Source organism: Triticum urartu, chromosome 5 (genome assembly GCF_003073215.2).
Source record: "Triticum urartu cultivar G1812 chromosome 5, Tu2.1, whole genome shotgun sequence".
NCBI lineage: Eukaryota > Viridiplantae > Streptophyta > Magnoliopsida > Poales > Poaceae > Triticum > Triticum urartu.
In genome coordinates this window covers 559,956,163-559,982,395 of record NC_053026.1, presented here as the reverse complement: position 1 = coordinate 559,982,395, position 26,233 = coordinate 559,956,163, and the positions used below count along the sequence as shown (strand labels likewise).

The following is a 26,233-nucleotide window of genomic DNA, read 5'->3' as shown; positions in this document are numbered from 1 at the left end:
TGCCTGACCTCGTGAGGGAGAACTGCTTCAGCTCCGTAGACGAGGAAGAATGGAGTCTCACCCGTCGGCTTGGTCGCGGTGGTGCGAATGGACCACAGCACGGACTGAAGCTCGTCGAGCCAGCCCCTGTCGCAGGCCTCGAGCTTCTTCTTGAAGGTCCTTGCCTTGAGGCCTCTCAAGACCTCTGCGTTGGCACGCTCAGCCTGGCCATTGCTCCAAGGGTGTGCCACTGAGGCATAGCATATCTGTGTTCCAAGGTTAGCACAATATGTTTTGAAAAGGTTACTGGTGAACTGTGAGCCATTGTCGGTGATGATGCGATTAGGGAACCCGAAACGGCTCACGAGGCCCTTAATGAACTTGACGGACGAGCCGGCCAGGATGACGCGGACGGCCTCTACCTCGGCCCACTTGATGAACTTGTCGATGGCGACATAGAAGTAGCGGTAGCCCCCGGGCGCTCGGGGGAATGAGCCCAGGATGTCCAGCCCCCAGACCGCGAATGGCCATGAGAGCGAGATGCTCTGGAGGCCCTGAGCAGGATGGTGGATCTGCTTGGCATGGAACTGATAGGCTTCACAGGATCTTACCAGCTCGGTGGCATCGATAAGCGCTATGGGCCAGTAGAATCCACTGCACAACGCCTTGACCACGAGGGTGCGCGATGAAGAGTGATGCCCGCAGTCCCCGCTGTGTATGTCAGCCAACAGTTCTCATCCCTACTCCCTGGAGATGCATCATAGAGAAACATCGTTTGACCGTTTTCGGTAGAGCTCACCATCCTGAATGCAGTATGCAGTGGCCTGGCGGGCCACACACTCTACGTCTTCCTCCTTCTCCGGCAAGGTGCCTTGGAGTAGGTACGCCTTGAACTCCTTGGTCCAGCACCCCTCCTGAGGCTCAAGCACGAGGAGCAAGCGGTCCGCCGAGGTTAGACCGCAAACTGGGGCGCCCGAGGAGGGTGCTGGAGGAAGCTCCTCTGGAGGCGATGCTGGTCCTACAGCGGGGGAGCTGCCGATAGCTTGAAAAGCCGCTCCTCAAAGACGCCAGGCTCTTGAGGTAGACACCAAGAGACCCTCTTGGCGATGTCGTCTGCTTCCTTGTTTGTGTCGCGTGACACGTGCTGCAATTCCAGGCCCAAGAACTGTTTCTCGATTTTACGTACCTCCTCGAGGTATGCCTCCATATGCTCGTCCTTTGGTTTGTATGCTTTGTTGGAGAAGTTGACGAGTAGCTGGGAGTCGCCCCTGATAGTGAGGCGCCTTACCCCCAAAGCTGTTGCAGCCTTGAGGCCGGTGATTAGGCCTTCGTACTTTGTGATGTTGTTGGAGACCTTCTCGCCTTGCTAGAAGCAGAGCTGCATGGCGTGGTAGAGCTTGTCCTGGGTGGGCGAGATGAGCACGGCTCTAGCCCCCGCGCCCTGACGCGCGAATGCGCCATCGAAGTACATGACCCAACCATCAGGTGCTTTATTTCCGGGCGAGAGGGAACGGTCCTCGCCCACTTCTCGGTCGGGGACGTCAGTCCATTCTGCCACGAAGTCGGCGAGGGCCGCACCCTTCATGATCCTGGTGGTGCTGAATTCCAACTAGAACGTTGTAGTTCAATGTTCCATTCGGCAACCCTCCCCGCGGTGTTAGGGCTCCGGTTGTTCCAGGGGGTAAGCTGAGACAACCTTGATGGGGTGGCCTTGGAAGTAGTGGCGTAGCTTTCAGGAGGCGATGAGGAGCGTGAGCAACGGCTTCTGCGGCATGGGGTAGCGCGTCCGTGCATTGGGCAGCACCGTGTTGACGAAGTATATTGGGTGTTCGGCGAGGGTGGCGGCACTGGCGGGGTCCCGCTCCTCCCAAGGCTAGGGTCCTTGGGAGCCTTGTCATCTGTTGGGGCTACCATGGCCTTGGGGCGCCATCCTCAGGAGCCCCATCGGCCGGTGGGGCGGCCGGCCTCAGGGGTGTCGCCCTGAGGCCACGGTGCCCCGACTGGTGCGAGGTGCTGCTTCGCGAGCCCTTGGTCGAGCGCTCCTCGCGGACCGCCACCAGTGTTACGCTGGCAGAATGAGGCGTGGCGGCCAGGTAGAGCACCAAAGGTTCAAGGGGGCGCGGCGCTACCAACACTGAAGAGCTTGTGAGGTACTTCTTGAGGTCTTGGAAGGCCGCGTCAGCCTCCGGAGTCCACTGGGGCCCTTCTTTTTCATCAGCTTGATGAAGGGGAGGGCGCGCTCCCCTAGCTTGGAGATGAAGCGCTCGAGCAAGGTTACGCGGCCCGCCAGCTTCTGCATCTCCTTGAGGGTTTGCAGCGGACTCATCCTTTCTATGGCCTTGACTTTCTCTGGGTTGGCCTCGATCCCTTCGTGCGACACCAGGAAGCCCAGCAGCTTGCTTGACGGTACACCGAATACACACTTATCTGGGTTGAGCCACATGTTTACCTAGTGCAGGCTGGTGAAAGTCTCCTCTAGATCCTTGATAAGCGTTCCCGCCTCCTGAGATTTCACCACTATGTCATCGATGTATGCCTCGGCATTCCACCCAAGCTGCTGGCCCAAGGTGATGTGCATTAGCCACTGGAAGGTCGCACCGGCATTGCGCAGGCCGAACGGCATGCACGTGTAGCAGTACACCGCACACGGAGTCAGAAAAGCCGTCGTATCAACGTCCTGCACCCCCATCTTGATTTGGTGATAGCCTGCAGAGGCGTCCAGGAAGCATAATAACTCACACTCGGCAGTGGAGTCGACGATTTGGTCAATGCGCGGGAGAGGGAAGGGGTCTTGAGGACAGGCCTTGTTGAGGTTGGTGAAGTCAACACACATGCGCTCCTTCCCGCCCTTCTTGGGGACGATGACCGGGTTCGCGAGCCAATCCGGGTGCCGCACTTCTCAAATGACGTCGGCCTCCTGCAGCTTGCGGGTCTCCTGGACGATGAATAACTGCTTCTCCGAGGCTTACCTCCGCGCCTTATTCTTCACATGGCGTGCATTGGGGCACACCATCAGGTGGTGCTCGATTACCCCCCGTGGGACCCCGACCAGGTCCGCCGCTTCCCACGCAAACATGTCCTTGTTCGCGTGGGGGAAGCTGACCAACGCCACTTCTTTGTCCGAAGGGAGGCCGGCGCCTATGGTGAAGGTAGAGCCCGATCCCTCGTCTTCATCGACCGGTACCTGCTTTGTTTCGGCCTGATCTTGATAGAACAACTGCTTCTTCTTTGTTGGTGCAACCCCTGGGCCCTCCAGGGGCCCTCCTAGGTCGTCATGGCTTGCGTCAGCTGACCCTCACGAGGTGAGGGCTCGCATGGAAATCTCCGCTCCTCCGGAGCCAGCCTAAAGAGGCCACTCCTTCTGGAGGTCTTGGCGTCATCTGCCTCACGAGGCTTGGCCCCTCGCGAGGGTCTTGTGCCGCTGGTGCTGAAGATGGGCCATACCAGACTGAAGATGGAGCCACGCCGTGGGCCGCAGCCAGGCAAGTCTGGGTGCCCTGGTTCCCAGGACGCCGACATCTTCATCCTACACCTCCCATGGATTAACAAATCTTAGGTCATCCACTTGACGGAAATTTGCCACTGTCCTACAAAACTCTGCACTTGAAGGCCCAACACGAGTCTACAAGAACAAGTTGTGTAGTAGACATCAGAGATCGACATCCAACGCTAGCCGCATATATTTCAAACTCTTTTTCAACAACCGGATGAAATTCATGCAAACATGACCGGTTTTATACAAACTGGACAAATACGGTTACATTTTGGACATATTTTTTATTAAAAAGCTAAAATTATGTGCACGTACGGTCATGCGGAGCTCCACTTCCACGACACGGATACACTACACTAGTCTACGGCCGTCTGCAGCGGATCCCTTTGTCTTCCTCATGTTCGGCAGCCCGCTAATCGGACTACCAGGAGCCCCAGAGGCATACTCTCCCCCCGCATCTTACCTATGTCCGGCTACACCGCTCATCGGAGCGGCATAGAGGATGCTTCAGCCAGAGGGAAAGGGTGCTTCTGTGGAGCTCGGGCGGGTGCGCAAGATGGTATGAGATAAAGAAGAACCGGTCAGGGCACTGGCGGCGACCTCCCGTGTTCTACATGTCCTCGATGATGGCGACGACCTCCCATGTTCTACTTCTCCTCGATGATGACGACGGGCCGCCACCTAGTCGACATCCGCGCAGCCGTCTTCTTTCTCTGCGTGCATCGACAGCGGATGGCACAGTCGTAGGCAATGGATGCGCGACGCATGTGCCTTCGTGATCCTCGTTGTGCCGCCGTGGAGCAACTCGCCACTACTCATCGAGCTGGCCTGGAGCGGCGAGTTGCTGAACCACGCGTCAACTTGGGCGGCAAATGGCTCCGTTGGGCTAGGCGAGGGAGGTGGAATAGTGAGCCACCTTGCTCGTATCCGGCATGCTCGGCCATATCGGAAGAGTGGAGAAAATGGTGAAGGAGGAGATGGGGAGTGGTGCGATTCTTGCCCGGCATCTGGCCTCATTTAAATAGAGGGCGGACGGAAGGAGCTCGGCCGACATTGTCGGATTTCGGGCTCCGCAAAGCCCTTAAGATTCGAACACAGGGGCGTGACGAAGATCTCTCCCACTACACATCTACCTAGCGCCTCACTCTTCTCCTGGTGGGGGGGAATTTAATGCAAGCAAGCAAACAAGTAGAGCACACAAGAGTTTACCCAGGTTCAGGCTACCTTGCGGTGTAAAACCCTACGTCCTGCTTTAGTGGATTGGCCTCGCGAGGGCTCGAGTATGAACAAGTACAGTGGTTTCCTGAGCTCAGGAGGCAAGCTCAAGAAGGGTGAGGAGGCGGATGTTCTTGCTCCTTTGCTAGTCTAAGTCCCAATGGGTCGATCCCTCTCTGTGATGGAACCCTAGCTACTCATATAGGCGGCCAGGGTCCTCTTCCCCCGAAATGTTTAGGCGAGAAGGGAATCCCACAACGGCCATTTGAGCGGGAACACAAGGACGCTCCTATCCTGACAAAAGGTGGTCTTTGCCTGCAAAGAGGGCAGGAAGTGACGCGGTGGTGGGCTCGGCGATGACATCCTTCCTGCCGTCCTTGCGGTCTTCGGTCTTGTTGCACCAAAGGGGAAACCTTTGTCTCGCCCCTCGGGAACCTGCGCCTGTGCGGTCTCCTTTGCACCGATATGGAAACTGCGCCCGCTGGCGCGCGCTGGCGCCCGCTGGCATGGTTCGTCATGGCTTGCATCATTGCCTCCTCCTGAGGCAGCCCTTGCCTTGAGATCTCCGCCCTCCCGAAGCAGCCTAGCCGAGGCCACTCTAGGGAGAGGTCTTGGTCGCCCCTCCGGAGCAGCCTAGGTGAGGCCGCTCCCTGAGGGGGTCTTGGTCGTTCTCCTCGCGAGGGCTGGCCCCTTGCGAGGGTCTTGAGCAGATGGTCAATCAGCTGGGCCCTACCGGGACATACCAGGAACGTGACGTGGGCCGCAGACAGGCAAGTCTGGGTACCCTGGTTCCCAGTACGCCGACAGTAGCCCCCGTGCCCAAGGCGCGCGCGGAGTTGGCTTCTGGGCGAAGCCTAGGTGAGGACGAAGCGTCGCGGGCCCCAAAGACTGCGGGCCAGGCTGGCGCGTGACGGTTGGATGGGACGTGTCAACTCCACTCCCCACGCAGCCTTGGTAACCGTGTGACTTGACAACTCCTTGGCGCGGGCGACATAACCGGCGTGCCTGCGCACGAGTGGCTGGCGATTTGCCTTCTCAGTCTATAAATGGGAGACAAAACGCCACCCCCGCTCGTTTGACTGTTCCAGGCCAAAACCCCAGTTCCTCTTCCTCCGGCAAGGGTTTTTCGATGGCACCGATTCGCAGGTTTTCCGCCGCAGAGAAGGGGAAGGACCCGGTGGTGGAGCTCGAGCAGCTCCCGCCGAAGAAGAGGTGTCGCGATTCACCGAGGGCGCCTCGGAGGCCGGCGGATGCTCGCACGTGGTGTATGCGGGCGCCACCAGGGCTTCCACCTCGTACGGCTGCCCCGGCGATGGTCGTGCGCGGCGCGGGCGACGGCAACGGGGGCGGCGCAGGTGACCGCCCGGCGGGGCGAGTGGCGCCATGCCTCTAGCCGCTGCCCCATGCTGAGGATGACGTCCGTGAGTTCGACGTGTGGGTGGGAGCTCCCCCGCACACTTGGATCCTCCTCCCCCCGTGTCTGAGGGAGGTGCTTCCGGCCCGCGGATGAGTGACGGTGCAGCTTCGGCATGATGGATGCCATCTCCCCCATTCGTACGCCGACGTGTAGGTGACTTCCTCCGGCCAGGTCTACATGACCTGGGGCTGGGGCATGGTGCGCCGCGCATGCGCCCCTGCCGGGAGGCACGTTCTTCACTTCAGGCTGGATGGGCTGGCTTCACTGACCTTCAAAGTCTTCGGGGAGGATGGCCGGCGACGAGCGTGCAGCGAAGAGGAGGGGCTTGCCGACGACCATTTCTGGTGCTGTCTAGGCGCCGAGGCCAGGGAAGGAGTGTTCGTCGTTGGCTCTGCCCCCGACTCCCCTAGTAGCAGCTCCGCTTCTCCTGCGACAACCTCGAGCTCTGACGAGAGCTACGAGTCGCCGCCCTCGCCGCCGGAGGGATGCAGCGTCCTCCGACCGTCGTCGCCGCTGAAGGAGCTCGGGCGTCACTCCTCCGGGGGCGGTTTTCTTTTGCTTGGTCCCTGCGAGGCAACCATGAACGGCCCCCCGAGGGTGTGTAAATGTTTGCGATCCTTTGTTTGCTGTCGAACAAGCGTCATAAACCCGGGTTCCTCATGAGATCTTTTGTTAAAGCAAGACCTTCCTTCTCTTCCGTCCCTGCGGTAGCTTAGTTCCCCACGCCTGCGAGACCCAGTTTCTAGGCAGGCTTCGGCCGTCGCTGGTATGCCAGGTCATGATGCCGTGGTCAAGGCTAGGAGGTGAGCGGCCCAGAATCCGGTAAGAGCCCCCGAGCCCTCAGCCGAGCGGGCGATCGTGGTGGCGCCCCCTCGTCAGAAGGTGAGGTCTGGTCCCGAGGCCTTGGAGGCGGCATTCGCTGCGCTGAACCAACTCCGCTTGTCTTTCGGGATGGTGATGACCGTGCGGTGGACGCCCACTTGGGCCTGCTCTCGGGGTGGCTGCAAGCGGAGGAGTCTGTGCAGGCCACCTGGAGTCAGGCATCGGCAGCCGTCGCCGAGGGTCGGGAGGAGGCTGCCTCGGCTGCACGGGCGTGGGAGACCGCGGAAGCCCAGGCAGCGTCCTCCGAGAAGTGTCGTCAGGAGGCGGAGGGCGAGCTTAAGACCCTTCGTGAGGAGGGCGCGAAGCATGCCCTGGAGCTTGAGAGGTTGGAGAAGGAGCTCCAGGGTGAGAAGGCCGAGACATCGCGGTTGCAGGAGGAGCAACTCGCCGACCGCGCGAGCCTGGAGAAGTTGAAGACAGAGGCCGAGGAAGCCAAGGCATCCCAAGCCAAGCGCGAGGACGATCTGAAGGCCAGGGAGGACGCCCTCGCAGCCTCGGAGAAGACGGCGACGGTGGGTTGTGAGGCCCTCGCCGCCTTCGAGCTCGAGGCCCGCAGGCTGCTGCGGATCGCCTACGGGGAGGGGTTCGAAGAGCCGCTGGCCACCCCAGAGGATGGCGCCACCGGGCTCCAAGCTGCACTCATAAAGGCCCTGGGCGACATGGCATCTGCAATCGGTCAGTTAGCTGACACTGAGGGCCGGTCGCTTCTTACCTCTGCCTTGGCGCAGGTGTGCGGCCATTTCTTCCTTTGTGACCCCAGCTTCGACCTGGCCACGCTATCCCAGCCGCTGGCTATGAGCCTGGGGGCGCGGCTGCTGAGTGTGTGGCGGAGAAGGTCAAAGAGCTGGTGGAGGCATTCCTTCCGGCTGCTGCTGATGCGTCTGAAGAGGCGGAAGCTGATGCCGGCGCGTCCGGCGATGCCTGACCTGTTCCTGCTGAGGAGAATGCGAGTGCCTCGAGGAAGTGTGAGACTTATTTGAATTTGATGAACTTGAGCTTTATGGTAATAGCTAGGCTTTGAATTCTGTGATTTCCGTGCTTGCTTCCATTCATGTTTGCTTAAGTGCTCTGCGTCGGCAGGGCCCAGCCCCGCGCATACCTTGATCGCCATTGAGCCCTCCGGGTCATCGGGGCAGGCTCAAGGAATGAGGGGCTATGTGACTAGTGAGGCCCCTGGGTCGCGATGCCCAGGGGTCCCCCTTAACGCTCAAGCGACCCGTTTGTGTTCTGCGTCGGCAGGGCCCAGCCCCGCGCATACCTCGACCGTCGTTGAGCACCGGGCCCAAGGAGTGAGGGGCTACGTGACTAGTGAGGCCCCTGGGTCGCGATGCCCAGGGGTCCCCCTTGACGTACGAACGGCTCTCATGAGGGAGAACGAGCAACATACCTTTCTCACGAGCCTTCGCCTAGGATGGGGGTGCGAGAAAGTCAGGTGTTTGGGCACCTGGTAGGGTGGCGTCTGCCAGGCGTGACCTGAGCATAGCCCCCGTGCCTAGCCCCCCTCGCGATACCCTTCCAAGGAGAAGTTGTGAGCGTCGTGAGCTGAAAAGCTCCCTGAGGTTGGTGCGACCGCTGGGGGCCGCCCTCAGTTGTTTATAACTAGCGCGGAGCATAGAGCTACCACACTTGCGCGGAGTGTGGGCATAACCGCTCCTCGGTCGTATCGGCCAGTGCGGAGCTTGGTGCTTCCACTGGTTCGTGGGCACAACCGCTCCTCGGTCTTGCCAGCGCGGAGCTAAGCACTTCCACTGGATCATGGGAGGGGAGCCTCCCACCGGGAGAGACTCCCGGGCGTGTACAGCCCGTCCGGACACGTGGCTTGCACGGCGGGACAGCCAGGGTGTATATGGGCCCTCCTCAGGCCGAGCTGAACGACTCTGAGGAAGTTCTCGCGAGCTTACGCATCACTCACGAGACCCTACCCTGAGGCGGGTTGCGCCTGAGGTGGGTTGCGCCTAAGTCTTCTTCTGCAAAACGTGAAAAGAGATGGGTTGTCTAGACCTATGCCGAATGCATCTCCAGAGGGCATTGCATGAGAAGGCCGCAGCACCAATGACCCTAGGAGGTGATGTTAGCGGGACTGGCCCGTAAGATAGAGCTCGGCCGCTGGATTTATCGACGTTGCAGGGACGGACCCGAGCACAGACGCCGTGCCCAGTCTTCTCATGCTATAGTTGAAAAGATAAACAACCGGCGCGCGGTTCCGGCGGGAGCGAGGCACCTACCACGGGCCCCTACTTACCCACCAACGATTAGCCCATGCGAGAACAAGGCACCAAGGACCACGGGAGGTGACGTCACGGGAATGGCTCGCGAGACAGAGCTCATCCCTTGGGTTTAGCTACACTGCAGGGACGGACCCGAGCACAGACGTCGTGCCAGTCCTTAATCATGGGGCGGTCGCGGAGGGCTCACAAGGGCTCATGACCTTAGTGGCGGTGAGGGTGCCAACCATATAGATGATGCAAAAGGAAGCAACCAGTTCTGATTCATGCGCAAAAAGAGACAGTTGTGGGGGATAAGCCCCCAGCAGCTCGAGGATGATGCAGCCCGAGGGGCGCCCTCGACAGAATAACTGAGACATCACCTGGTACTTGCCACTGAAGAGGAGTTGGGGTAGCTAGAGACGCGAGCCATGCAGGTTGCTCCTGAGGAGAGCCGAGCTCCCAAGGCCCAGGGGCTCTGGAGGCTCTCAGCGGTCGCGGGGGTCCTGGTCCTGCTCCATCAGGACCGCTTGCCGCTGAGCCTCCTGGGCCCCCATGGCCTATTGTACGAAGTGCTGTTACGTGGCGGCCGCGTTGCGGAGGCCAGAGGGGAAGGCCCTCCTCCAGTCGACCGCCATCGGCTGGAAGAGGCCCTGGGCGGCAGCCCTGTTGAGGCTCGGGATGTCGATGCAGAGGCGAAACTGGTTGCTTGGGTCTTGAGTAGGTGGGTAAGGTTCCTTGGTAGCTTGGTCGATAGGGTCCCGAGCCCCCAGCGTTATGAGGCTCACGCTGGGCTCATGACGACGCGCGGCAGGGCGCGCCCGCAAGTGGTGCCCGGGCACCTCCCTCACGACCAGGTCAAGGGTCCCCCTAAGGGGAGCCCCCGGGCCCGTCCTGAGAGGGGCACCGGGCGCGCCTCCCTATGCAGGGGCGGAGGGCGCCTCGTCAGCAAGCGCGGAACTTGAAGTGGTGCCGTCGGGATCCCCCGAGGCCTGAGACTCGGGTAATTGCTTCTTCTTCTTAGTGGTGGTCATCACGGCGAAGACGGCTCCGTCTCCGTCTGGTAGGCGCGCTCCAGAGAACGCACTGCCTCCTTCTCGTCGCAGGCGATCGTGATGACTCCACCGCTTCCAGGCATCTTGAGGACGTTGTAGCCATGATGGGTCGCCGCCATAAACTTGGAGAGGGTCGGGTACCCTAGGATGGCGTTGTACGGGAGGTTGATGTTGGCGACGTCGAAGTCGATGAGCTCGGTGTGGTAGTTGTCGCGGTCGCTGAAGGTGACGGGGAGGCGGACCTGCCCCATCGGGAGGGTGGAGCCATCTGTGACTCCTTAAAATGGCTTGGTCGGGTGCAGCTGATCGTAGGGTACTTGAAGAGTCTCGAAGATCTGGACGGAGAGGACGTTGAGCCCTGCCCCACCGTCGATGAGGGTCTTGGTCACGCGGACGTTACTGATGGTCGGGGTGCAGAGCATCGAGAGAGTGCCCGGCGCGGCGGTGCACCTGAGCTGATCCTTGGGGTCGAAGGCGATGATCTGCTTGGCCCACCTGAGGTTGCGCGCGGCGTCGGGCCTGGGGAGCGCCGCGTTCACCTCACGAGCGAACTGCTTGAAGATGCGGTGAGAAGCCGGAGCGTGGGCTCCTCCCAGGATGCACGCGACCCCGCGTGGCTCCTGGAAGCCCTCCGCTTTGTCTCCCTGGCGGTCGTCGTCGTTCCTTCTTGGCGGTGGCGGCAGCGGAGACAGGCCCGCGTTGCCCTGAGGGCGACCCTCACGAGGCTGGTCACGCCAGGGGGCGTCATGAGGCTGCTCCTGCCAACGGTCTTCACGAGGCTGATCACGCCATCCTTGGTGCGAGTTCCTGTCGTCCCAGCGTCCTCGGCCACAGCCTCCTCCACGGCCGTAGCCACGGTTGTCGTGCTCAGGGAGATGCCCGACACGCCCGCCGCGCATCGCCCTGAGCTCTTGGCAGTCGTTGGTGTTATGGCTACGGACATCATGGAAGACGCAGTACGAACGGTTATCTCTTGGAGGGTCGTTGTAGCCGCAGCCGCGCTTCACTTCTGGTTCCACGGCCAGCACGGCTGGTCCCTTGCGCTTTGCTTCCTTGGCCTTTCTCTTCTTGTCGTCGGCCTCTGCCTCAGGCAGTTCCATGAGGGAGAGACGGCCTTCCTCTGCCCTGGCGCACTTCGCCGCGAGATTGAACATCTCGAGGGCCGTGCACAGGTCCTCATGGATGGCAAGCTCCTCCTTCATCCTGACGTCACAGACACCATCGGAGAACGCCGAGATGATGGCCTCGTCGGAGACCCTGGGGATCTTGAGGCGCACGGTGTTGAAGCGTTGCATGTACTTCTGCAGGGTCTCCCCAGGCTGCTGCCTCACGCGGCGCAGGTCTGCGATTGCTGGAACTCGGTCGCGAGTACCTTGGAAGTTGGCGATGAAGCGCTCGCGAAGCTCCTCCCAGGAGGAGATGGATCCTGGAGGAAGGTTCAGGAGCCAGGAGCGCGCGCCGTCCTTGAGGGCCATGGGGAACCAATTCGCCCTGACCTGCTCGGTGTCGTTCGCCGCCTCGATGCTGAGCTCGTAGAGCTGGAGGAACTCTGCCGGGTCGGCGGTGTTGTCGTAACACGAAGACAGATCCGACCTGAACTTGCCGGGCCAGACGAGGCGCCGTAGCTCAGGAGCTAGGGCGCGACATCCAGCCACGCTCATGATTGCTGGCGCCCCCTGCGCCTGTGGTGCTGGATCTTGGGGTGCGGGCGCCACCACCTCCTGTGGGGCGCGGTTCTGGTGCTGCTGAGCGGGGAGCACGCGCGCTTCTGCCTGGGGGCGCAGGACCACCTGGCAGCTCTCCTCGTCACGCGCTGGGGCCCTGCGGGGCTGTTCGCACCGTGGGGCCTCATGCCTGAGCCCCTGGCCGGCGCCGCGCGGTGGAGGTGGGGGCGGAGCGCCATGGTCCTCGTTCCCTGCCGTGGGCGACGGAGGGCGAGAGGAATGGGTCGGTGCAGGTGCCTCTCCGGCGGCGTTGACGAGCTCGGTGATGCGGTGGAGCCACTCGTCGTAGAGGTCGTCCGCCAGACGGTAGCGTAGGAGCTCCCGCGCCATCAGTAGCGCAGGCTGCTGGTAGACCGGCCCATGGCGGACCAGCGAGGACGACGCCGCGGCCGGCGAAGGTGACGGGGTCACCGTGCGGCCCTCGCGCCGCACGGACAACGACAGCGATGAGTCCTGCTGCTCGTGAACGGCTGGGTCCGTGGCCGAGTTGGCGACCGACGAGTTGGGGCGGAGTGGTGCACTGTTACCCACGGGCGCTGTCTGAGCGACGTTGGCGGCGCGGCGGGCGGCGCGTGCTCGGCGAGTGTCCACCATGGCGGTGAAACGAGGTCGACGGGAGAAGAGCGGAGCGACGTCGTCGGAGAAGCGAGATTTCGACACGCCCCCTACCTGGCGCGCCAAATGTCGGATTTCGGGTTCCGCAAAACCCTTAAGATTCGAACACAGGGGCGTGACGAAGATCTCTCCCACTACATGTCTACCTAGCGCCTCACTCTTCTCCTGGTGGGGTGAACGGAATGCAAGCAAGCAAACAAGTAGAGCACACAAGAGTTTACCCAGGTTCAGGCCACCTTGCGGTGTAAAACCCTGCGTCCTGCTTTACTGGATTGGCCTCGTGAGGGCTCGAGTATGAACAAGTACAGTGGTTTTCTGAGCTCAGGAGGCGAGCTCAAGAAGGGTGAGGAGGCGGATGTTCTTGCTCCTTTGCTAGTCTAAGTCCCAATGGGTCGATCCCTCTCTGTGATGGAACCCTAGCTACTTATATAGGCGGCCAGGGTCCTCTTCCCCCGAAATGTTTAGGCGGGAAGGGAATCCCACAATGGCCATTTGAGCGGGAACACAAGGACGCTCCTATCCTGATAAAAGGTGGTCTTCGCCTGCAAAGGGGGCAGGCGGTGACGCGGTGGTGGGCTCGGCGATGACATCCTTCCTGTCGTCCTTGCGGTCTTCGGTCTTGTTGCACCAAAGGGAAAACCTTTGTCTCGCCCCTCGGGAACCTGCGCCTGTGCGGTCTCCTTTGCACCGATATGGAAACTGCGCCCGCTGGCGCGCGCTGGCGCCCGCTGGCATGGTTCGTCATGGCTTGCGTCACTGGCTCCTCCTGAGGCAGCCCTTGCCTTGAGATCTCCGCCCTCCCGAAGCAGCCTAGACGAGGCCACTCTACGGAGAGGTCTTGGTCACCCCTCCGGAGCAGCCTAGGTGAGGCCGCTCCCTGAGGGGGTCTTGGTCGTTCTCCTCGCGAGGGCTGGCCCCCTCGCGAGGGTCTTGAGCAGACGGTCGATCAGCTGGGCCCTACCGGGCCGTACCAGGAACACAACATGGGCCGCAGACAGGCAAGTCTGGGTACCCTGGTTCCCAGTGCGCCGACAGACATTGCGTTTAATGTCGGCCCGCTCATGAACAGACATGTGGCCGGAGTAGGTTTCTCGGCTTCCACGCAGGTTAATGGAGGCGTATGAATGCGGCGATGAGACGTGTTCAGCCGGGTGTGCAGTGGACGGGGCCCTTGGCCAGCGCGCCGCTTCAATGGCGGAGGCAATGATAGGTACGCCCTGAGCCGCCTTCAATGCGGAGCGGAGCGCTCTACATGACATGAATGTGGGCAGCTGACATTGGGCGGGATGCGTGCGCGGAAGGGTGGAGGGGATTTTGGCGGGTCGGGGCGGTCAGAAGCGGGCTTAGGATCGGTCCGGACTTCCGCAAACCTTCCCCACTTTTGTCTTTGATTTGCGGGAGAAATCGCGTTCGAACCGCCCTGCGGACCTACATAGGTCGACATTGCATGGCTTCTACGGTCTGGACGGTTGTGGAAGGTTTGAGGTTCGTGTTGGAAATGCCCTTAGAGCACTGACCCAGACGGACGGCAATTTTGTTCGCTTTTGTCCGTTTGGGTCAGCCAGGCAGACACGGACGTCTGCTTCCGCGTTTGGGACGGCACATGCGCCCAACGCTAGCCCGGCCCATTTGGACGGCGCGAGAAAAAAAGAATGCATGCATATTTAAAATAAAAATAACATTAATTAAATATTAAAGCTGGCCATGAAGGTCGGCAAGAGTCCACACGTCCACATTTGCATTTAAGAAAATTAAAAACAAACTAAACTACGAGGCAGCGCGCTGCCCTAAGGCGTCGTCGTCCTCGGGGTCCGTGAGGTCGATGAGCGTCGGTGCTGGGCTGGCCCAGGGGAATGTCGTGTTCCAGTGGGCGTTCATGCCGACCGTAGGCTGTGCCACCGCAGCCTGGCACGCCTCCTCCTCGGCCTCGCACTCCTCCTCCTCGGCCTCACGATCGAGCATCTCAAGGTACTCACCGTGGCAGCGCTGCTCGGCCAGCCGTCGCTAGCGCCAATGTTTGAGGTACGTCGCCTTCTGCGTCGGCGTCGCCCCAACCAAGACCGGTGGCGCGCTGACCCACTCGCTCCCTACTCCCGTCCAGGAGTAGCGCTCGATGGGGGACAGCTCTGACTCCGGCTCCGGCTCGGCTTTGACAGGGGACGGCAGGGTCACTGGCGGCAGGACGCAGTCGCCCACGTGCAGAGAGGGCCATGGCGTACGCCGCCTCCTCTTCCTCGGCCGCCGCCGCCCTGTGCCGCTCGTCCTCCTCGCTCTCCCGGTAGACCGTCGCAAGGGCCGCCTGGTCCTCCTCGCGGACGACAAGCGGGGGCGGTGGCACGGTGTGGTCGACTTCGCGAACGCCACGTCGCCTCGCCTCCTCGTACTCGAAGGCGAACCAGCGAGCCCAGTTGGGCGAGTCGGTTGCGTAGGCGGGGTCGCGGCGCTGCTCCGGCGTCAGGAGCGCCCGCCGGCGCTGCACCTCCTCCGCGTGCTCCCTAACCAACCGCGACGCCGCCGGCACTGGGATCCTCTCCGGATCTAGGTGCCAGTTGTGCGGCGGGGTGACGTTGGGGTACGGGAGAGGCTCGCGGTGCTGCCAGCGCCACTCCACCTGGTGCACTGGCACGTTGACGCGCTGCCTCGGCCAACGAGCTGGCGCCAGCGGAGGCGGGAGGAACTCCGAGGGAAAAGGGATGGCGGGGGACTTGCCCTTGGCCTGGCTGCTGCCGGCGCCGGAGAAGAGCCCCATCTGGCACGGCTGGGTGGCTAGGGTTTTCCGGCGACGAAGGAGTGAGTGTGGCTAGATGGGGACGGGGGCTGGTTGGAAGCAGATGAGGACGGCCCTGCCGCACGGTCGGATTAAAGAAGGACAACCGTTGTCGCTGATGCGTGGGCCCGAGGTGATAAATTAACTTGACCAGGCAGGCCGCGGCAATTGGACGACCGTCAGATGGGGACGCGGCGGACACCAAGAAGGCGCGTGTGCCGTCTGTTTCATGTCCGCGCCGCCGCATTTGAGCGCAAATGCGTTGGCACAGACGCAAAGCGGACTTGATTTGGATTTGGGTTGACGCGTTGGGCCTCCTTTTTTATCTGTGCCGATTCAAACGGACGGAGATAGACGAAATGGGTCGCTTCATTGGAGTTGGCCTTAGAGTACATCGAGACCTTCTCGTCTGTTCAACCTGGCTACGGGACACACAGGAGAATTCAAAGGAAGCAACAAACAAAAACATAAACTTGCCTAGAATTCAGGTCATGTCGCCGCTCCGGCAAAGGAAGCTTTTGCAGGCACCGCATTACACGGCAGGAGAAGAAGAAGATAGGGATGCCGCTTTCGCTTTTACACGGAACATATCAAGAACCGGCAAGCTGATAGACAAAGAGCAGCGCCTCAAATCAATCAGGAAACGAACAGCGGTGGCACCCTCCGGCGCCCAAAATATTACGGCGTCGCGTCGCTGCCCCCTCACAACCCCAAATTTCCACTTCCATCACGCATCCATCAACGTACTCGCCTGCCTATCTTTTCTATCCATCTCATCTCATCCACATCAATTACATGCAAAGGGAAGTTGGAGGAGAGAGAGAGAGAGAGAGAGAGAGAGAGAGAGAGAGAGAGAGAAACTTTCTTTTGTTCTTTCGCCAGTCGTCTGCTCCCCTCGCCTCTTGCATGTCCATGCATGCACGCATCTATCATCAATCTATCTATCCATCCATCAGGGTGAGGCCTGGAGCGACATGGAATGACAGGAGGGGTTAGCTCACCCAGTCACACCGCTAGCTTCCGTGGGCCTTCACATGCCTACAAAGCCCTAGCTATGTTCACAGCTGCAGAGGCACTGGCTTCTACTTCTAGCAGTAGTATCTTGTCACACACACAGCTTTGCACATCAGGTAAAGTGAAGGGTGTCTTCAAAAACAGACTGAAGTAGTTGGGGAAAGGAAACTTGGTTGAAGGCCACATACTCCTATGTTTTAAGTCCAAACAAATTAGTTGGTTCAAAAGATCATACATTTTTCCAATGTGGTTCCCTTGGACTAATCATACTTTTTTCATTCTTGAACTTTTTAGTCCTGTAAATAATAAATTGTTTTGTTTTTCTTCTTTTTGTTGGATTGGGCCATCAGAACTTTCCCAACACCTCCTTTGCACTCTGTATGTCGCAGAGAATTTGACCCGAATATCTGGTGACGGGTCACGCGGACCATATCTTGCATTAAGCGAGTCGGTAGAAAGTTCCATTGAAGGTTTCTAGAGTAATTGGGCCGGCCCATTCGCGTGCGCATACTTAAAGTAAAAAACAAGCACAAGAAAGGGGAAACTTCGTCTCCGGCGAGCCACTCCGCCCAAGTACCATTCATGGTAACTAGTAGGGGCGCATCCTACTTAAGGCGATTCGACCCGGTTTTCTCTGATTATTTTTCTTTTTCTGTTTTCTTTTCTCTTCTCCGTTTTTTCATTCTGTGTTGCATTTTGTTTCTTCGGTTTTATTGTTCATTTTCTTTCTTCTTTGGTTTATTTTCTTTATTTTTCGGTTTTCTTTGTTGTTTTGGTTTTCATTCTACATTTTTTTGTATATATCAACAACATTTTTGTAATACACATCTAACATTCTTTCGATAGAAATTAACATTTATGTAATACATGGTAAACATTTTTTTCATGCACATTTTTAACATTTTCAAAATGCTTGATTAACATTTTCAATTTTTTAATACATGTTCAACATTCTTCCTGTGCACACTTTTTGTACTTTTTAAAAAAATTTATTAACATTTTTAAGTTACAATATAAACATTTTTTAATACATGATCAACATTCTCTCTCTCTCTCTCTCTCTCTATATATATATATATATATATATATATTTATATATATAAAATTTTTTAACAAATGCTTAATTAACCGTTTTCAAATAAAAAGATTAAAAAAGTTAATGCATGGTCAAGATTGTTTCTATACACATTTAACATTTTCCAAACACTTGATAGATATTTTTCAAATCATTGTTTAATTTTTTCAAATGCTGGATTAATATTTTTAAGTACATGACCAAATTCTTTCAACATTTTTTAATACATACTCAACATTTTATCTATACACATTTAACATTTCCCAAATAGTTGTTCAAGTTTTTTTTCAAATAGTCGATTAACATTTTTATATATATAACCAAAAAATTCATCATTTTTTGATACATGATCAATAATTTTTCTATACATGTTCAACATTTTACGGATGATAACATAAAATGTAAAAAAAGAGAAAAAAGTGGTTGTGGCTTCCCGCTTGCATGGGCCGGCCATCTCGCATGCCACTTCAGCGAGTCAGAAGCTAGACTCGCTGAAGGCGAATATAGGGACGCTCGTGACGGGTCGCCGGGGAGGAGCCCTGTGCGAACAATTACGTTAGAGTGCAGGGCCTCATTCATTTTGAAGGGGGTTTTACATGAAAAGCATAGAACCAAGATTCCAGAGGAAAATTTCCTGCATATGCATTTGGTTCATAGGAAACATGTACGGGGATTTTGTAGGAATACTATTTATTTCCTATGTGATTAGAGGAATCTACACATCCACCCAAAACTTATTTTGTGCGTAGCAACGAGGCAAGACAATTCCTTAGAATGGCAAGTGTCATCATATCAACTTCATGTACTATTCCTAAATCCTACGTTTTGGTTTCCTCCAAACCGAATGAAGCCTTCATCTCTCCCTTATCGTTCGCCAGCAATGGCCTGTCACCATGATTCTGTTTGGCAGGATAAACCCTCCCTTGGCCTAGAGGCCTAGTTAAAAAATATATATATTCTTAACGAAAATGTCATGAAAAATGCATTTCTTATAAAAATAATAAAATGCGAGGGTCCTTTGCAAAAACTGCCATGTACCATATACAAAATGCCATAACGTACTTTTGTGTTGCTTTAGTTAGCTTTTCTTATATAGAAAATGCCATGATCCCCCAAAAAAATTCTTATAAAAACACATAGAAAATCGAAAAAAAATGAAAAATGCCATGCTATAAGTTTATGAAAAATGCCATCCTCTAATATCAGAAATTAACCATGTATGTTATAAACTTGTCGTTGTCCTACAATTTGAGTTGCCACGTGATCACAAAAGAAAGAAAGAAAATGCCATCTCTTAATAAATGAAAATTGCATCTTAAAAAAGCAAATGCAATCTCTTAATAAGAATAAATGCCATCTCTTAATAATAAAAATGCCATCCCTTAATAAAAACGCCATCTCTTATTAATAAAAATACCATATCTTAATATATAAATGTCATCTCATAATAATAATAATAATAATAATAATAATAATAATAATAAATGTCATCTTTTAAAATAAAAATGGCATCTATTAATACTGCAAATTTAATATTTTAATATAAAAATGGCATCTCTAAATAGTAAAAATCGCATCTCTTAATATAAAAATGTCATCTCTGAACAATAAAAATTGTCGACTCTTAATTAAAAAATGCCATCTCTTAATAATAATAAATGCCATCTATTAAAAAAGCCATCTCTTAAGTAAATAAAAATGACATCTCTTAATAATAAAAAAATACCATCTCTTAAGTAAATAAGAATGCCATATATTAATCAGAAAATTACATCTCTTATAATAAATAAATAAAACCATGTGACATAGTTTGAAAATTTATAAACTGCCATTTAGAATTTTTCTAATGTAAATGCCATCAGGTGAAAAAGAGGACATAACCGAACAAATACAAAATGCCATTATGTTTTTTTTTCTTGAGTCGGTCTAATGTGCAAAAATTCATATAAAACCGCCATGTCAATGTAAAAAAATTGCCGTACCAATGAAGAAACCGCCATGTTATTACTTATTAAAATGTCAATCTCTTAATAAAAAAAACTGCCATGTGACCTATAATAAAATTGACATGGTACATACAATTAGAAAAAGAATGCAATGCTATCTATAAATGGAAAAATGCATATGGCAAGTTAAAAAATCTCCTCTAAAATAATAGGGATTTTTGTTCTTTCAAAAATATAAAAATTCAGGAGTTTCAGAATTATTTAAATGAAAATGGAATTTAGAACAGATTTAGCTTTAAAAACAGATGGCATTTTCGGTCCCAAGTGTTCACAACCCACCCACTGGACAACTGGTAAGCTCTCGGCTCCCCCACGCGGGAGGTGGCGGGTTTGAACCCCACGAGCACACAACCTTGGCCGTGTAATTATTGGAAAAAACCAGAGAAGGTTCACCAGGAGATCAACTGACAGCAAACGACTTCAGCTATCCTGTGTGTCCAGGAGCCTGTGCCAAGATCCGTGCAATGGTGAAGAGAGCGTTCGCCAGTGTTGGCCCCCCAGTGAACATTCACTGCATAGTATTTTTGATATTTTATTAAGTGATATACTTTGGTTAAATCCCGTATGATTTCCCTATGGTTCAACTAATCTTCTATGATCTTGTGAAGGCATAAAATTTTAGTCCCACGCCTTTCCTTTTCTCTTTCCGATGTTTTAGAATTCCACAAATGAAAAAGTCTCTAAATTTGAGTACTTCCTCCGGTCTTTTTTACTCTGTGTATTGGATTTTTGTCGAGTCAAACTTAATAAGTTTGACCAAATTTATACTATGAAACTACATTTCACGGTGAACCTAACAATAATTATTTGACATTGTGAATGTTAATACTTTTTTTCTATAAATTTGGTCAACGTAAAGATACTTTGACTTTAGAAAAAAATTATATGTAGACTAAATAGGACCGGAGGGAGTAACATGTTGCTAAACATGCATCACATAATTCTACACATCGAACAGGGAAGCTCGGTCTAATAGACTAGACATGACGCGTTTTCTTCTCCTTCCCGCTTCTATGACCTAGGCGACCAGGGGCGGATCCTCTTCCTTGGCGATTCTGGCGAGGGGAAGGAGCGAGGATCTCGTAGGTTCAACCCGGTGTCGGTAGGGTTAGAAATAAAGTTAGGTGTTGTCGTTGATGGATGGTGGCGAGACGATAGTGAGACAGTTGGCATGGAACAAGGTCTTCTAGCCTCGCGTCTGTTCCTGTGGTGCTTCTTTGTATCTTTGTGATGCCTGTGAGGAGTGTCCTTAGATCTGGTTCTTCGGGTCCGGTTTCGTCTAGAGGTTTGTCTAGGACTCTCGGTGATGTCCTGCAAAGTGGACAATGTGGTCGTGTATCTTTGTCCATCCACTTTAGTTCCGACCGACGAAGATGGTAGGCCATTTTACAAAACATCCCCAACATTTTTCTTCTCTAGGGTGGCGATTTCATACGCAGATCGTAGTTGCCAACATTTTCTGGACTACATCCTATAGAACTTCCCTACTGCTGCTTCTACAAGCCCCTATGTTTCAATAAATTTGCTACATTGAGACGCAGGTCCAAAGGCAGCAGCAAGGAGCTTGGCTCACGGATGCTGGAGTAAGAAAGACTTCGGCATCCTCTTTCTCTAAGAATATTTTTCTAAACAATACCTTCAGCCTTTCCGAAAGAAAAAAAACAGGGAAGCTTGAGAGAGAACGGCTGGGAAGCTTTGTAGCTCAAAGCCCAAATATTTGGTAACAAGTTTAGACATGACACTGTACTTCTTTTTTTTGAGACAATGACACTGTACTTCTTACGAGGAGGCAGGAGCGGATGCTTAGGAGGGCTTGTAGCCTGTGCCTTAAAGCCCAAATGTTTGGCAACAAGTTACAAAGCCTTTTTCTTTTTGCGGATGAAGTTGTCAAACCCTTAAACATACAAGTTTCCACGTTTCCCCTAAAAAAGTTGCTCAAAAAAAAGTTTCCACGTTTCCCCTAATAAGAAAAAACTAAGTTTCCATATGGCACTGTAGTTTTCAATTACTTCAGCTTGGATTTGCATCATGTAACTAAGTAGGCCCTAAATAAAAAACTAAGTAGGTATATATATGGATAAGAGATCTAACTACAAATTTCCTATTTAGACACAGTTCTTTGGTTTCTTTTATAAGCCACCCCCTCCCTAGCTTCTCTCATAAGCCGTTCCCTTAATTGTTTCGGGCTTCTAAGCTAGTTATTGCTAACTAGTTCAGAAGCCAGAAAAAAAGTAGGAAAAGGATTATAGGAGAAGGTAGAGGTGGGGCGACTTATTAGTGAGAAGCCGCCGAAAGAACTGCACCTTACATCCACTCCAAGAGTCCTAGTATACTGAAACATTACTTTCCCAATCCAACCTAAACTGATAGCACTCAAATATTGCCTATGCATCTGACTAAAATGTCAGATGTCACCACTCAGCGCACGAAGCTCATAAACAACTGCTAAAAAAACTGTAACAAAATAACCATGCATGAAACTTCAGCAGATAACCACGCACAGGTAACATGTGTAACCCAGACAAATTCCAAAACAGGTTCATCACCACGAAAAATGTAACGGCAGTAACATAGAGTTTAAACATGGTACAGGAGGGTCTATTGCCGGTTGCAATGTACACAAGGTCCAAAGTAGGCGCAGGATTTCCACACATGTATTGTCGCCAAAGAATTTCATCTCAAGTTCTTCACAGTTGCCGAGTTCCCAGATAACAAGTTGCTGTCCATCATTACAATGTTGTAACAGTAGCCTGGTCACTGCACATGTACATTAGATAAATATATTATTACCAACGCAAACTGATAAGATACGTAGAAGAATTAATTAAAGATTACTATTGGAGTGAAACACGGCAAACTGAATACAAATAAGGAGAGTAGATACAGCTAATTTCTGACTTCCTGGGGACAAAGACTTGGAATTTCAAAATACTCCCTCCGTTTCTGAATATAGGGTGTATAGTTTTTGGCACGGAAATTAAAGAACGCACGTGGAGGGTAAATTTCACAAGTTTTGGGCGAGATTACACTTGACTAATTGACATGAGAAAATAGAGGAGTTTGCCTAATATAAGGAAATGTAATCAAATCCCTAAAAAAATTATCCAAACAAGTTGTTCAACGCAATACACCTTATATTTTGGATGTTTTCTCAAAAATCTATACACCTTATATCAAGGAACGGAGGGAGTACTAGATATCATTGATTAAGCCAATGTATTTGCACATAAAACAGAAAATAATCAAAGCAACAAGGACTATGACAACTGATAAGTGTGTTCTGCTTTTGTCCATAATTCAGATACATGAACACAAAGGAAAATTGGTTGATAAAATAACAATCAGATTCATTGTTATGGCATCCATCCTAACAGGGCCCAACTGGCATCATCCGAAATCTACATCTACAATTGATGGTATTCATGAATGATGTTTTACTAGTCAGTGTGCATGTATAACATATGTAGCTGCAAAATAACATGCATTTCAGTAAACAGCAGCCACGATCTCATTATCAGTATATTAGTTCACCAAATGATACCTTCATTAATGGAGCACATATTCTCATTCCTTAGATGGATTTCTGTTACTGAATTAGCGTATATTTATCTCAGCCTTTGAATAAATACAAACTTATAAACAAGTAGCAATTTGGGTTTTTATTTCTAAACAAATGGCTAGCTAATATAAAAACACTTGTTGATGTTTTTTAGTGTGTTGTGCCATGAGCTCTGCTCCTACAAATTGTGTTGCAGCTAGTATGTCTCTGCATGCATTAGGAGATTAGCCGAGTCAGTATGCATTGAGTTATTATGGTCTGGAGCGTATTATGGAGAATCATTATCATAATTGCCTCAATCAAACCAAATCAAGACTATCTATACATAGAGACTAACTATTGGATCAAGCGGTTAGAGGGACAAAAGAAGACTAAACAATGCAGAAAGTATGGCAACAGGCTGTTAGATAAGATTGATGAACTAGTAAGAAAGTATTTTGGGTGAATATAAGAAATAATGGTCTAACACATTTATAGAAGTTCAGATTAGTACGATACGCACTGGCACTATAATATCAGATTGGGGGGGGGGGGGGGGGGGGGGGGTCGGGTCGGAATTAGCAATTGATAAAAAAGAAAGGATATGGGCTCGCGTGAGTAGAAAACAAAAGATATCTATTCTAGTTCTATCATCAGCTATGGGTTCATTCCATTCAGATATACCATGTATAGGTTAGAATAAATACAGGAAATATTAATTTGATATAAATAAGTCTAGTGTCTCATCAATGTTTAATGATTCCTCCTTTTGCACTTACCACTAAGGAAATAATTTGAACGAGGAGCAATTACAAAGTTATGGAATATTCAAAAACTAAAATCATTTTGTGTGTACCTTAATTTACTACCAAAAAAATATTTGGCTATAATGACGAGAAAAAGGTATTAGATAATGCAAATAACAATATGTTAAAGATTCAGATTCGTACTCAATGCCTGAAGTTTCTTGCTTGGAAATATTATTGGTACCAGGTAGATCCACTTGTTGTTGCTCCACTTGTTGTTGCTCTGTTATGTCTTCAATCATTTTGTTACCACTTCTAGAATCCACAATCTGAGCACCAAAACGATTTGTATTCATATAATTATATCCATATCCAACTGGTGTTGGATAGCCTGTATAGAGTGGACCCTGCCTTGTCAAGGGGCCTCCTCCATTCATCATGTAGCCATACTCTCCAGCTGGTGAATACATATATTGTGGTATAGGTATCATATAGTGATTATTAATAACATATTGCATTTGAGGTGGGTATACTCCAGCATAGCCAATGGGAGAATTGTTGCCATCCCATATCATTGGACCATACTGTCGCCCGTCCTGATAGTAGCTATGATCCTTAGGAATGGCAATCTTAGTTTCAACTTTTGTTCCATTCAAATCATGGAATTTACTCTCCAAGACCTTTGCCATTGCCTCCTCTGAATCAAATGTAATGAAACCAAAGCCTCGTGATTTCTGAGTAGCCCCCTCACGTATCACAACAACGTCTGTTATAGTACCGAACTTCTCAAAATAGCTCTGGAGGTGCTCTTTGGTGATGTTACCTCGTAGACCACCAACAAAAACCTTTTTTGCATCATAGCTTCTATGACCATTACCAACATATGAGTTATTACTAGAAGACTGAGTGTACCACTGGTTGTGAACTGGGCTATGATTTGAAGTGTGTTGGTAGAATGATGAATCATTTTCATACCGCATTGGCCTGATTCGAGCTCGTTTAACATCCACCTGGCAAAATAGGCAAAAAAAAACAACATAATTTAGATATATGACTAACAAACAAAAAATTATGCGGAAGACATTTGAAGTGGCGTTGTATCTAGCGATAATTATGCGGAAGACATTTGAAGTGCCGTTGTATCTTACTCTAGTGTTCATAACCAAAAGGAATTCAAGCAACTCTTGTTACAGATTATCTACAGGATAACACTCTAGACAGGAAATTAAGAAAGAAAGCAATGCCTTTCTTTAAGAATTAAAGCTGACGGTAAACAGCATTAACCAGAACAGATCTAATTTACTAAACGAATCGACGATACCCAAATAAGTTATGATTAATAAACAAGTTTTGAATGCCCTAACAACGCCTACAGCAGTCGCCACCACAGATTCAGTCGAGCGTTTCAAAAAAAAAAGAAAAAAAAAAGAGGAGGAGTCTCACCGTGCGGCCGCCGAAAACGTGGTTTGCCTTCTCCTTCTCGTGGAGCGCGGCGCGCGGGCCCTCGTCGTCGGCAAACTCGACGAACGCGAAGCCGCGGCACTGGTCCGACTCCCAGTCTCGCACGACCCGGACGCACAGCACCTCGCCGTAGCGGCTGAAGTGCTCCTTGAGTTCTTCCTGCTGCGCCGACGGCAGGAGGCCGCCGACGTAGAGCTTCCGCGTCTCCAGCGCCATCGGTCGGCGAGGAGGACGGCAATGGGATGGGGGGGCGGCGAGTCTGTTTTCGGGGCGGAGAGAAAAGCGGCGGAGGCGAGGCGCGCGTGGGCGACGCGGAAGGCTAGGGTTGTTTGTTTGGGTCCGGGGTGGGGTTCGGTTGGGCTCGCCGGGGTTTAAGAAGTTGCGGACGGGGACTGGACGGCCCAGATTGGAAGCGGAGTAGATTTGGAACTGGTTTGTTTCTTGTTGCGTGCGGACTGCGATGGGAAGGCGGACTGGACGAGGTCTCGTCTCCGGCTCGGCCTCCAACTGCAAACCGCAGCCACCACGCGTGGACTCTTGTATGTTTTTTTTCCCAGGACTCTTGTATGTTGGCTTCCACTGAACTCTGTTTGGCTGACAAATGGGACCCGCAATTTGTCTGACAGAAGGGGCATGATGTTTCTTTTTTTTCAGAGAAACGTGGTACGCGCAAGCGCTTACAAACACACACGTACAATAAGAATGCACACGAACATTTGACAATTCTTTTAATATAAAAGATCTCCGAGAGATTGAATCAGCAAATCTCGACATTAATGTCACCACCCGTAGTTGACAGTGATGTCATCTCTTAGTGAACCCCGTTGTGCTGATTTTACCATTAAGAACTTATAACCATCTAAATTATGTGTAATTCGCTGCAGTGTAAGTTAGGTACAAGCTAAGGACATCTCTAACGGTGACTCGCAAATTTCCTTCTGCATCCGTTTGTAGACATAGAGGATTAATTCGCCGACATGGACGTGGGAGGTCGCCATCCAATGTTGTCCGCATACATTTCAAACATTTTTTTAACATGGAT

The 26,233-nt window shown here is 52.3% G+C and overlaps 1 protein-coding gene across 1 annotated transcript; it reads right to left on the bottom strand.

Moving 5' to 3' along the window:
- Positions 1–21,892: 21,892 nt before the first annotated feature.
- Positions 21,893–25,553, bottom strand: LOC125510708 (RNA-binding protein 1-like). The gene is made up of 3 exons (XM_048675960.1): positions 25,174–25,553; positions 23,935–24,740; positions 21,893–22,203 (listed from the first exon to the last, which is right to left on the bottom strand). The coding sequence occupies exons 1-3, from the start codon at positions 25,405–25,407 to the stop codon at positions 22,176–22,178; spliced, it is 1,068 nt and encodes a 355-aa protein (XP_048531917.1). The 5' UTR covers positions 25,408–25,553; the 3' UTR covers positions 21,893–22,175.
- Positions 25,554–26,233: the final 680 nt, after the last annotated feature.